General features: G+C 41.6%; 1 protein-coding gene across 1 annotated transcript in view; it reads right to left on the reverse strand.

Annotated features, from left to right (window-relative positions):
* Positions 1-13287, reverse strand: part of LOC141791944 (copine-9-like) — a 235738-nt gene that overhangs the window by 203368 nt on the left and 19083 nt on the right. The window contains exon 2 of the mRNA XM_074672664.1: positions 4278-4318. Within this exon, the coding sequence (XP_074528765.1) occupies positions 4278-4318 (41 nt within the window). The remainder of the gene's footprint in view (positions 1-4277; positions 4319-13287) is intronic.

Below are 13287 nucleotides of genomic sequence, written 5' to 3' on the forward strand. Positions count from 1 at the left end.
GGCTGCAACTCTTTCTCTCTCAATCATTCAAAACAGGCGTGGGGTTTTAGAGAGCTGTATGGGGCTAAATCAACTGAACACAGGCCAAAAAGTCTCTAAAGTTGCAGCAGTGCTTTCTGTGTTCATTGTGCTGACTCTGATGAGATTGTGCTTTATGTAAACAGAAGTCTCACCATGGCAAAGGCAGGCCATGCATTTGTGTGATACCTGCTAAAGTCTGGTTCATAAGGAGTAGTGTGACTGCTGACCGTACTCTCTAATGGGGGAACATCGCTGCGGGGTACTCTGACAGCCATAATCTGACAGCAATCTAATCATCTAGATGTGCTAATTTAGCTACGCTTTGTCCAATTTCGATTCAGGTTTACATGCATTCCAGTAGTTCGATCTGCAGTTGAATAGGCTCATAGTCTGATTTCTGAAGCTTCATGTAAACGTGTTGTGTTCAACCACACTATTCCAGGGTCTTTGTGAATTAGCTGCAGCTCACATACAGCGAAAGCCCCGTCTCAATTAACATCACAGTCTACTGACCTTCTTTAACTTTAAGAAATTCAATCAGAAAACTATAAAGGCTGAATGAAAATGCATCCTAAGAGGAAAATTTTCATTTTTATTTTCTTTTTACCCCTTGCTTAACAGGCAGAGCATTGATGACGTCAGTATGGCCACAAACACTGGATGAAAAGATGCATCCCTCTGAACTGGGATACAGCTCATATACACAAATGTATGAACGAGGGCACTCAGTTACTCATAGTTTAATCTCACTAAAACTTTATTCATTTTATTTTTATTGATATCAATGCATTTGTACAATCAGTCTTCTTCATGTATCATAAAACTGTGGAAGCTTGGGGCTAAATATAAAGGAATCTATAATGATTTTACACTATCAAGAAGAATATGAATGTTTCTCTCTTTTTACAAATATAAAAAGGCACTTTTAAAACTGATCAGAGCACACTGACTTGTTTGTCACCTCACTTCATTTGTGTTATTTGTGAAAGATTTCCAGCCGTGAGTTTTTCTGATCTTTGGCTCTTGTGCTTTAAACCCGTCAAACAAACAGCCTCTGTAGCTCTGATTGCGGTGTAATAGTACACAGAGCAGCTCCTCCTCAGGAGGATTAAACGTTACACAGCACCTGCTGCAAACCTGATTTGTTTTGACTCCACTTTTTGAGACATAAAGCAACGTGAGCTCACATGGGGTTTGTTGGGTTGTATTGTACAACAAATGTTCAAAGAGAAGTTCCTTTCTTTGGGTGACATTTCTGTGTGAGCTCTGACACCGAGATCTGAGCTCCCTTTATCCGAGCTACAAAGAAACACAGCCACTGAGGAATACACAACCCAGATAGCACACACACACACACACACACACACATACACACACGCTTACTATCAAACAGCCACAAAGAAAAAATTAACACATCAGTACACTGTGGCACAGCACATACACAGGAACAAAACAACATGTGGACTCAAAATGTTCAGTTGTTTCATGTCAAAGCAGTAATCAAACAACAATTCTGAAAGTCTGTTTAGTTTTTGTATTTGTTCCTGAGACTGCGGCTCTGATAACTGTAAACCTGTCAGCTCTTTGAAAACCATCTTCTTCTGGGTCTGGATCTGACGCTGTTGCCCCTTGTTAACTTTGGGTCATATCAGTTTTACAGTCATCCTCAGATCACTGCACAAAGAGGAGCTTTGTAAGACTAACAGCAATTCTCTCACAAGAGAAAGACTACAGAAGCCCACGATACAAAGGCTGCTACTTTAATATTATTACAAAAAGTTCACTACAGTAAGGGATTACCTTTGGGACAAAAGAGTGTTTTAAATCTTTAAAAAGCTTGTCAACAAAAAGAACATGGTCCAGATTTTTTAATGCAATAACCTCCAATATATTACAAAGTGCTCTGAAAACTGAAAAATCCTGAAATTATTCTGTGCCACATTGCCTGAAATATCCCAAACCCGCTGGTTCAAAAACGCAATCATTTTAAAGAAAGTTTGTCCCATTCAAAAGCTGTAAAAAGTAGTGTTATCATATCAGATTCTCAAATTTCTGACGGTTCCTGAAAGTATCACATGTGCTGTCAGCAACATGCCAAAAACCAGCGGGAAAGAACAGTGATTTTTGCTGCCTACATCTTGTTTATTCACATTCCTTTTTTGAAAATCTGCAAAAAAAAAATGAACCGTTTGCTGTAGCTCAATTCTGTAAAAAAAAACAGATGATTCTAAACTCTTTACTGCTTTAAACAAGCCCTGAATGATCGATATATGTTCAGTATTTAAATCTAAAGAATTCTTTGAGAGTTTCCTCCCATCTTCCTGCTGTCATATTTCAGCTTGGGGCTGCTCTGCAGCAATGAGAAACAGTTTGTGTGTTCAGAGCATGTAAAATGAAAATACTTCACTATTTTTGATCCAAGACTTGATTAAGTGATTCATATATAGTTATTCACAGTTTTCATTCTTTTAGAGAAAATATTCAATTTCTGCCTTTCCTTTTTGAATAGTTTCTTGCATTCTGGTTCAGTTATGTTGCTGAGACATTGTTGAGTTCCATCTGTCTTTAGCCCTGGTCCTCCTGACCTCATAGAAGTGTAGAAGTTCATTTTGCAGTGAAAAATTAGTCTACAGTGAGTAAAAATGTGACTGAAGCAAAAACCAGCCTAAAATTCAAATAAGCTTATCTTAAGTGCCAGAATGTATAGATACTGTAAAGGTAGAACCACAACACTTTTATGCCCCAGGGTGCCTTAAAGTGTGTTTTTTTTACCCCTAACTTATTCCGGGGAAAAAAAACAAAAAACAAAATCAGATTCAAAAAAGTTCATTTTTCCTTTTTTTTTATTTTTTTAAATGAATTACAGCTTTTAAATTTTGTTACACTCCATAAAGACATGATTGAGTTACATCAGCCTATAGCCACGGTTGTCCTGAATCTATAGAGGTGCTGCACTTGACTTCACAGAGAAAAATAAGACCACAGTGGGTAAAAGTATGACAGAAGCAAAAACAGTTAGAAAGTGCTCCAGAGTCATAGGGTTAAGTAGTTGGACTCATTTAAAAAAAAATAATGATCTTATTAGAGGGTTTGTAATTAATTATAGATGCTTTAAGGAGGATCTGTTTTAATTGGACTTCTTCGCCACCTTGTGGCCCGGAGTCTCCGCACACTGTCGGAAATTACTTTGAGGCACTTATTTGTTTTGGAATTAAATGGAGATCGGATTGAAACTAATTTACTTTGTTAAAGACAAATGTTTACGATACAATGTGCCGAGGTAAGGGACTTATTAGTACAGTTATGTAGCACTACGGTTTGAAACTTAACATCAAGCAAACGTAGCAGCCAGCTACATGCTAGCAACATCGTCAGCCCAGTGCTCTAACATATCCAACATTCAGTCCAAAAACAAATAAAAAAAAAATTATAGGACTTCCTTGATGAAAGCAGTTTAGGAAGCACTGAGTACACTAATAAAGACCAAAACCAGTGCTTTGGTTCCTTTACATTTCTAAGTACACAAATATAAAGTCGATAAAAATGATAAAAACCATTCTGAAGACAACACAAAGACAAACTGAGGTTGCTCTACTTCCCACCCTCTGCCTCAGACCTTTCCTGAGAGCAGTGTTATTTATTTCCTGTCACCCTCTGTCACCGGAAATAATGACAGGTCTTTCTATTTGTCATGCCCCCTTTCTTTTTTTCTGTCTCAATCTCTGTGATCTCTGGCTCTAACCGAAGAGTTAATCATAGAAACTCCTTCTTCCACCTCTCACAGCTGCCTGTACTGTTCGTGTGTGTGTGTGTGTGTGTGTGTGTGTGTGTGTGTGTGTGTGTGTGTGTGTGTGTGTGTGTGTGTGTGTGTGTGTGTGTGTGTGTGTGTGTGAGTGTGAATGTGAATGTGTGTGTTGTGACCAGCAATCATTAAGTGTCACTGATAATTTGCCCTAATTGGAAAAAGACTTGACTTAAAGTCTATCAGTTGACCCCTGGGACGCAGCTTTTCACTCTCTGCTCCTGCCGTATTGAGTCTGTGAACGCTGTGGGAGACAATCAGTGTTCGTGCTCACTGAGGCCTGCCGAGCACTGATAAGGTTCATGAAGAAGTAATTTAATAATCACTCCATGAAATTGAACACATTTGGTGTTTTGTGACATAAATTGCATCGGGGAGATAAAATGACCCGTAAGATGAAATTAGAAAAATGAAAAGTGATTTTGATTGAAAGAAAGAAAATGGCAGCACTCACCAGGGTCTGACTTGGAGAAGGTGTCCATGTCTAACAAGTTTCTGGAACAAAAGGAGAGACAGTGTTAGACTCTGAAAGACATTTTGTTTTCTTATTTTAAAGATGTGTTTTTAGAAAGTCGAGCTGCAGTGATTTATCAGCATAATCGACTTGTCAACCATAAAAAAATCAGTGACACAAATTTTGACTGTTGAAACATCGTATTGTTTTTTTTTATTGTTGTAGTCACATCGTGAAATGAAATACCAGGTAGTAATGCTCATCTGAACTTCAGGCACCACGTCAGATATTTTTATGAAACAGATTTTGAAGCAGATCATCTATTGCGGCCATATTGGTTGAGCAAGGGCTTCACATACAGCTCAAGTGGCAACTTCAGGTCTAAGAATATGAGACAATGCATAAGAGCTAAAATCTGCTGTTTCTCTACTGTCCGCTTGAGGCTGGCTCCAGAAGTACCAGAAGTTGCATCAACACCAAGCCAAAGCAGAAATTAACCTATTCACAGCCTGGTTCAAAAAACGTCACCTGAGTCGTTAATTTTACTATCGGCACACACTGTACGGGGGTTGAATTTTTTTCTAACTCAGCAGTTCAGAGGGTGTTAAGATCGTGAGCTCGCCCAATCAAAGGCACACCTCAGGGTCACGTGACCAGGAGGCGCCCGATGGAGGTATGTGAATTCCCTGCCACTACAAATATGGCCGCGATTGACGTTGGGGGGAACTATGTCAATGTTTTATACAGTCTATGTTTGAATGTAACAAACTAAAATACAGCAGAGTTTTAAACATTTGATCTACACAGCCTTCATTTATACCTTGATTAATTCATTCATTCATTCATTCATTTTCGGAACCGCTTATCCTGTTCAGGATTGCGGGTGGCTGGAGCCTATCCCAGCTGTCTTCGGGCGAGAGGCAGGGTACACCCCGGACTGGTTGCCAGTAAATCACAAGGCTGACACATAGACAGACAACCATTCATACACGCATTCACAATTATGGAAAGTTTGGAGTGACCAATTAACCTGGTGAGCATGTTTTTGGACTGTGGGAGGAAGCTGGAGTACCCGGAGAGAACCTACACATGCACAGGGAGAACATACAAACTCCACACAAGCTGGGAATTGAATCCAATGAGGCTGCAGTGCTAACCGTTGCGCCACTGTGCAGCCTCTACTTTGATTAAGTCATCCGTGATATTTTACTTTTAGAAGCCAAACTATCATTTAATGTTTCTGTTTCTGTTCAGGTCCAGAAACATTGAGAGTTGGCTTTTAAAAAAAGTGTTTGGGCTCTGAAAGAAGCTGCAGACTCCATCCTGAATCTGTCACAGACTGAGGACGAAGTGGAGCTGAAATGTGTCAATCGTGCGCAATTACACGCGAGTAGACCAGAGTTTTATGATTATCTGTACCAGGAGATGAGCAGGTTGTTTGCCATCCCATGTAAATGAACATCTTTAGCTATGAAATAGTCACTTTTTTGCACGCGAAGCCCTTGCCATTGCTAGTATGGCCAAAATAGCCAATCTGCTTCAAAATCTGTTTCAGAAACAGATGGGTGACATCGGGGAGACTACGTCCATGTTTTATACAGTCTATGGTAAAGCTATAGGGCGCCTTTTGGTCACGTGACCTTGAGCTGTGCCTCTGATTGGGTGAGTTTGGGATCTTGATATCCTCTGAGAGGCTGATTTAGAATGAAATTCACCCTCTGTACAGTGTGCAGATTTGATAGCAGTGGCGTGGCATGGGGATTTTTTTTGAGGAAGCCAAGTGAGACAAAGCCTCTAATCTGTCTTTTTTTTTTAGGGGGTGGGGTACATAAAAGACAATGTTACAGTTTGTATATTGCTATTTCATGCAATGGAACGACCTGTTAGAGCGCCCAGAGAGCGCTCATTTTACTTACTTTGAACACCGGCACATGCCCTTTCACTCTCACACCCTCAGTCTCTCATTCACACACGCACATTGTCCTCTTGACTTAGCTTAAATATCTTATTAATTTACTCAACCGCCCACTCAAATGCACAACCGGCCGCTTCATGCACACTGCTAATGTGCTAATCTCCCTGATTTCATTCAGTGGCTTGATGATGACGATACTGTGATTTGATTGGTTTGAGGCCAAAGACGGGGTGGCTTCCTTTGACACAGTCTTGGCCAATCACAGGTGAGCAGTGTCATGACCGCAGGCTCATCTGATTGGTTAATCATTCTTGTTTTTTTTTCATCAAGGGACGCCAACTCAGCTTGGCTTCCTTGTGGACATTTTCACCACTCATTCACCACAGAACATTTAGGAGGGCTCTGTTTTACACATCGTAAAATGCTCAATAAATAGAGGAGAGAAATAAGGAAGAGATGATAGTGGCGAAACACAGAAGAATTATTGAAACTGTTAAAAAGGAGTTTTCATTAATTCACAGCTACAGTCAGAAAGAAGAGAGGAAGCATGGCTTCCGTTGGCCTCTGGGAGACAACGCCACTGTGTGATAGTGGAATTAGCGACTCAGACAGGAGACGTTTTTTGAACCAGGCTGTAAATGGGTTAATTTCTGCTTTGAAAACAGCTTTTTTTGGCTTGGTGTGTATGTGACTACCGGTACTTTCGGAGCCAGCCTCAAGCGGACACTCAAGAAACAGCAGATTTTAGCACTTCAGCATTGCCTCATATTCTTAGACCAGAGGTTGCTGCTTGTCTCACACTCAAGCTAACACGGCACTGCAACACTCAGCGGGGAGGAGGAGGGGTGGAGTGCGCATGAGCGAAGTGGAAGTAGCGCGTGTAAGGAAATGGAACCCAAAGTGTTGTCATGGAGAGCTGGGAGAGAGTCAGTCGATTATACTGTTTTAAGCAGTGATGCGACGTCACGACTTGTAACTCAGGGAACATGGATCTGATCTACATGGAGTTCGTGGGTTGGAAGATACTAGTTTGACCACCGTTCCAGCGCATTGTCATGAGTTATAGGTGGGAAAACACAACTTACGGTTGGAGTTTGGCCTGCTGGTATTTTTCAGTTTGTGTTTCAGTAAGCTTAAACAACCTGCTCATCTCTACCATATTTACTCCCCTGCTGTTTGATTATGCTGACTCAAATACTCATTCTGAAAAGTGCCTCATTAGGTGAAACAATTTTAGCATTTGAGATGAAGTTTGAGGTGCAATTTGAACAGATGATGCAGCAAAAACTTCCCTTCAAGCCGACATTTAAAAACCAAAAACCCAAAACCAACCTCCCATTGCAAGTAGCACAGTCCCTCTTTTCTCTCCTTGAGGCATTTGTTTTTTTCACCGTCCTGCAAGAACAGCTTCTCCTTTCCTCTGAGTGATACAGCTCCACACAGCTCTGTGTGTAATTACCTTGGGCTTATTTAAAATGTGTCTCTGTTTATTTAAATCCAGCTCAACCACCAACAAGACCGGAAAACTGGGAAAATATAAACCAAGGTGCAAACTCTCAGTACATGGCCATAAAATAAAGTTGACACATGCATAAGAGGCTTTTATGTTTCCTCATTTTCTCGCTGCAGCAAGGGAAATTAATCACACACACACACACACACACACACACACACACACACACACACACACACACACACACACACACACAAACACACTCACACTACTAAGAGCACTGTAACACAGAGACATCAAATCTCTGCCAGGATTACAACCCAATTTCCTCCCAACAACTTGACACATTAGAGGGAATTGACTGTGGAGCCAAACAGTGTTCAGTAAAGAGCCGTGGGGCAGCAAGTGACAGATTGAGACGCTGCTCTCTGGAGGGCTCGTACTGTGGCAGTCAGAGCGGCGAGGAGCGGAGCGGCACAGTGTGCTTCCACGTGTGCCGATACCGGTACGTTGATGTTCATGCATGGCTCTCAGCACCGCAGTCCTCCCTTGCTAATGGAGAGGCAGGTTGTCGAGCTAAAACACAGGAGTATATGGCACACACTTTCTCATTGGCTCTACTGATTTTTACAGCTTTAACCTCTTTAAACAAAAAAAAGTCAACAGAAAGTCAAACAGAGAGTTGTGATGAATACAGAGCGTTAAAGGTCAAGAAATAAGAACTATGGAAAATTCTCCATCATCTGATATCACTTTGACGGACATGATATAAGCATGCTCAATGACAATCGATGTCAAGAGGTTGCTGCTCTGAAGGATGCTACACAAAGAATTTCATATCATTTCTGTGCACTTGTTCTGTTTTTAGCTGCCTTTCTATGAACACCAGCACACCCACAAACCCCAAATCTTCACCCGGAAAATATCAATAACTTGACAGACTGGCGGGTTGCGTTGTGAGCTGTGAAAAATGGACCTGTCAGTCTTCAAGTCCAGACGTGTTTGTGACGACAGCACACAGTCACACCTTTTATTGAAGATGATCTCAGAAGGATACAGAGAGAGAAAAAGGGGGGTGAAAAGAAACATGGCACTCGAAGAGAAAGAGAAGCAGCTTACAGTGAAAGTTTTACAGACCACTTACAGAAGAGATGTTCCTTTTATTTATTTGTTTTAAATTATTTTGTTAAAGTGGTAAAATAGGCAGAAAAATGAGTGTACAAATGCTGCAGTCCCTTCTATGGCCACCAGAGGCTGGCTTTAGCAAGTCAATCACCACTCCCCCTTTGAGCACAAATTCTGCAAAAAAAAAAAGTGTTGTCTTAAACTTTCGATTATACAAGATGACTCATCCAAGCAGTTTGTTTCTTTCATTGAGGGAAAAATTCTGGTGTTTTTTATGTTGTCAATAATTGATATAGCGTCTGAGCTTACTTATCCTAGCTTGTTAGCACGTTCATTGTAGCTGTCAGTATTGTATTTGCTATGGTTTTTGTTACCCTGCAGAGATGATAGTGGATTGTATGGGGCTAAGACAGGTTGGTCTAGTTTGACAGGTTGTTTCTGCCGCCTCTTCAACATGCACATTGTAGCTCGAAGCTTGTATTCAGCCATACTTGATTCTGATTAGTTCAAACACCATAACAATCCTTATCAGCAAAAGCAGCACCAGGGACACGCTCGACCAAACTGTGGAGAGGAGAGCAGCACGTTTAACCTCTTCCTGCTAAGAATACGGTAAAGCTGTGTCCGGCTGGAGAGGTGTGTTAATGACCGTCTGTGGATGAAGTGAGAGCAGCCTGAGGAGCTGCTGGACCCCAAACAAGTGAGTAAATTAACTTCAGGCATAAATTTTGTTACAGAAGGTCCAGGAACTTTTAGTTCTGGTAAAACATTTCTAGGAACTACATGGTTCATGTTGTCCTCTGTCTGCCTTTCCTCCACTGAGCTGGAGACTCTGGTAGGTTATCTGAATCAGGCCAGTGATGAATGTAGAAAAAAAAATTAACTGGAAGTCACTGTCAGACCAGTGGAGGGCAGTAAGACGACGACAAAGCAAAATAACACCATAGAGGAAGACAGGATGACGTCACAGTTAGCCTGTTAGCATGGAGGATATTCTGGTTTTGGTCAAACTTTATTGCACTCTAGATTAGGGTCTGTAGTGCTGAGTACCTATTCACGAACAATCAAAAGGTACCACTGTTTGGGAACCTAAACACATCCTTGTGATTGTGAGGGAGAGGGCAAGGTACCCATCTCTACCCAAGATAGATTCACTGACACTTGAAAAAAGATAAAATGACAATGTGACAAAGCTGTTGCAGGTTGAAGACATTTCAAAAAGCCAAAAACAATTTTTATCAGCAAAATAAGGACCACTCTGCAAGAAGGCGCAGAGATTGGCTTCCTACAGATGTCACCTGTCTGTTTCTGAAAGAGAAAATGAAACACATTGGCCATAGCGACCATATTGGTAGTGGCAAAGGCTTCGCATACAGCTATAGGGTGCCTCTCAGCCACGTGATCCTGAGCTGTGCCTCTTATTGGGTGAGCTTGCTCTTAAAATCCTCTGAACTGCTGTTTAAAAAAAATTCACTCTCCGTACAGTGTGTGCCGATAGTAAAATTAGCAACTCAGACAGGAGACGTTTTTTGAACCAGGCTGTAAATAGGTTAATTTCTGCTTTGAAAACAGCTTTTTTTGGCTTGGTGTGTATGTGACTTCCGCTACTTCCGGAGTCAGCCTAAAGCGAACACTCAAGAAACAGCAGATTTTAGCACTTCCTCATTGTCTCATATTCTCAGACTGGAGGTTGCCATTTACTGAATACTCATTGGATGAGTATATTCTGACATACATATATCAATTTATTTAAAACTAAACAAGGATGAATTTCTGAGGACTTCTTCTGTTTTAAACGGCTGTTGTAAAATTGAAATCCATTGACACTCAGCTTGCAGACCTGCCCCCAAAGTTCCTGACCATCTACTGGCCCACAGACAGGGCCCTTTTCAGGGGGTATATAATTTAACCTAGAAGTAAACTTATACTCTAGTTCCTCAGGTGTAAAGGCACCTTATGTTGTCATGACAAAAGCGAGTGTCATGGCCTCAGAAGCTGACAAATGTTCACAGTCTCAGGTTGGTGGATAGATAAGAGCAACTTCAACATTTTATCACCTTTAACCCAGTCACACTGACCTCCCTTAAACAGGTTGTTACAGGGATCTCTCTCTCTTTTTGTATTTGGATTCATTTACACCTGCACAGTCCAACAAGGTCAGGTTGCATTGAGGTTGATGAGTGACACCTGAGACAACTTTTTAAAGTGTGAGATTAAACAACAAAAATCTCCTCACCTGTTGAAATGCTTAAATGTAAAAAAAGAAAAATGTCGAGGCATTTTGCTGCTATGAAAACCTTTACACATGTGAGTGAGCGTGTGTTCATGTGTGTCTGTAGGCTGCTGCCTGCTTCGTACGGTGTGTCTGCAGGGAACTGGAGACATTTCCTGAGGGATTTCCTGCCAAGTCTGTCTCCTCTTTAACGCTTAATCTTGTCATCCCTTTTGCATGCTCCTATGTCACTTTTATTTACGACTGCAGACGAGATGTGTGTGTTCACAATCGGAGATATTCTATCAAACAACCTCCCGTAATCACCGGCAACTGGTGAAAGTTTTGAGGTCATCGCCTTGAGAAAATTGAATTGGAAATGACATCTGCGAAATGAGGCCTATACTTTTGTTGTTTCTGATTAATTCTTTATTGTTGTTGCTGAGTTTCCTGCATGTCTCTTCTGGTGTGTTGGCGTGTGTATTGAGGGATTTATTAGGGCTGCTTGTTAACAGGAGCTCAACTCCAATATGGGGACAGCTCCCATGCTTGTGAAAAACAAGGGGCAATGAACCACTAGACAGAACAAGCTGCTTTTCTGCAGAAACAACAAAATAATTAGATATACATCTATCTGAGACTGCTGTCTGTGCTCTGGAAAATGACAACATGTGAAGGGGTTTGTTTGGTGCTGCAGTTTTTTTCCTCACAGCAGAAAAAATAACATCTGTTTGACGCTCATTAAGAGGAAGTGATTTTCTTTGTTAAGTTGCCTTATACTTCAGACCTTCAGGCCTTCAGGACATGATGTGGGGGAGTTAGGTATCCGAACGGAGCCCTTCCCTGCTGGGATTGACATTCTCCCACTGACAAGTCCTGGCTCCCTGCGCTCACTGGCCTACCTGGCATTTCGCTCTGAAAGCAGTGGCGACGACAGTTTTTAGCACCAGACCACCTACCACAGAGCGCAGACATCAGAGGCTGAATTCACAGCTCAAATACCAAGAGAAAGAGCATTGGCATCGAGAGGATTACAAACCTATCACCTTTATAAGATAAAAACTCCACTCAGTGACCCCTTCACCCATTATTTATAGCAGTAAAATCCAGGATCCGTCTTTAATGCAAGAGACTGGAGTCTTTTTTTTCACCTGTAACATTTACTGTTCGAAAATGTCACCGTCGTGATCTGAGATCCTGTTTCATATTCTTAACAGTGAGTGAAAAGGAAAAAGCAAGCTGCTTTTAGGCTCTTTAACAGCAATGAATCCTGATTTCATACCTTTACTCCCCTTTTTAAAAAGGACTGTCATGGTGATGTGACCCCAGCTTTCGCTATTTAATGCAACTAATATTTTTAAAGGTCCCATATTGTGCAAAAATCCCTTTACTAAGTCTTTTAGTTAAATTTGTGGGTCTTTGGCTTTCCTCCCAGCCCACAAAATGTGATATTTAATGACAAAACCTGTACTTAGTAGTGCTTGTGAATGTAAAATCCTGACCTAAAACGAGGTGTTTGGAATTTCAGGGGTTTGCCGACGTCAGCGATTCCCTTTTTTGACCAATCAGGAGCAAGTCTGACCTGATTGGTCCACCGGAGCAAATACCCCCTCCCCCCGCCGCCCACTCCCCCTTGCTGCTGGAGAGATTTGTTGAAGAGCCATCACTGCTCTGTTTTTGGCTGTAAACAGCCACATAGTTCCATGCACAAGCTTCCCATCTCAGAAGAAGACAAGACTAAGTGGCTAGAGTTCATTTATCGAGGAAATGTGCCAGCTACACTCAGTAAAACTGTGCATGTGTGTGCTAGTCACTTCACGGCCGACTGCTTTTCCAACTTTAGACAGTACAACAGAGGGCTAGCGAATAGACTGGTCCTGAATCCAGGTGCATTACCAACCATCCACCAACAAACCTCGGACCCTGGAAATGTGAGTATTTTAAATGCTGTGCGCTGTGGAGCAGATGTAAGAGCTTTTCCTCAGTGTCCCCCCTGTCTCTGTGTTAGCTTCAGGTTGCTAACTTTAGCTGCAGTTAGCCTGTTGTTGTAGCCTGTAATGTTATGGTAAACGAGCTTCACTGTTTTCTAAACATTGTGCACTCGGAGCTCCTGGCATCACTCTCAGTGACGCGGAAGAGTGGGGCGGTATCAGCAGTGGCTCATTTACATATGAAGGTCACGCCCACTAAATCAGAGCGTTCTGAACAGAGGGGCTATGAGAGCCTGGAAACAATGCTGCTGTGCTTGATTTATTGGCTTTTTGGACCAAAATGTGTTACTACCATTTCATGAAGACATCAATGA

This window comes from Halichoeres trimaculatus, unplaced genomic scaffold (assembly GCF_033239565.1).
Source record: "Halichoeres trimaculatus isolate MK-OKI-2021-1 unplaced genomic scaffold, fHalTri1.1 fHalTri1_scaffold_1, whole genome shotgun sequence".
NCBI lineage: Eukaryota > Metazoa > Chordata > Actinopteri > Labriformes > Labridae > Halichoeres > Halichoeres trimaculatus.